Consider the following 374-nt stretch of genomic DNA (forward strand, 5'->3'; position numbering starts at 1 on the left):
TGTTTAGAATATCTGAGACGCTTTGGTTTTACAGGAAGGTTGCTCGCTTTCATGAAAGACGCTGAGTTGCCCTATGATAGAACCCGGCTGAATGACAACTTAGCAGTAGATGTCAACACTATCTTACTAAGGAATCAGGAGTTCTATGATCAGATGAGAGCAGAAGTCTTCCTATCAACCTCTGTGGTACATATGAGTGCTAAAGATAAAACTCTAGTGAGAAGTGATGGTGGTGTGACGTCATTTGATAAAGTGTTCATAGCGACAGGTTGTGAAGCAAAGCGTCTGTCTCAAGATGTCCCAGGTGCTATGGATGCTATAGGTATGTTCTATCTGAGAACACCTAGTGATGCCAATGCAATACATGCTGCTCT

General features: G+C 42.5%; 1 protein-coding gene across 1 annotated transcript; it reads left to right on the plus strand.

The window, feature by feature from the left end:
• Positions 1 to 10: 10 nt before the first annotated feature.
• LOC108254404 (apoptosis-inducing factor 1-like) lies at positions 11 to 366 on the plus strand (the record flags this gene model as incomplete). Its single annotated transcript, XM_017449396.1, has 1 exon — positions 11 to 366. A coding segment is annotated over exon 1 (315 nt), but the record flags the coding sequence as incomplete, so codon positions are not given.
• Between the last annotated feature and the right edge of the window lie 8 nt (positions 367 to 374).

This window comes from Diaphorina citri, unplaced genomic scaffold (genome assembly GCF_000475195.1).
Source record: "Diaphorina citri unplaced genomic scaffold, Diaci psyllid genome assembly version 1.1 scaffold74783, whole genome shotgun sequence".
Taxonomy (NCBI): Eukaryota; Metazoa; Arthropoda; class Insecta; order Hemiptera; family Psyllidae; genus Diaphorina; species Diaphorina citri.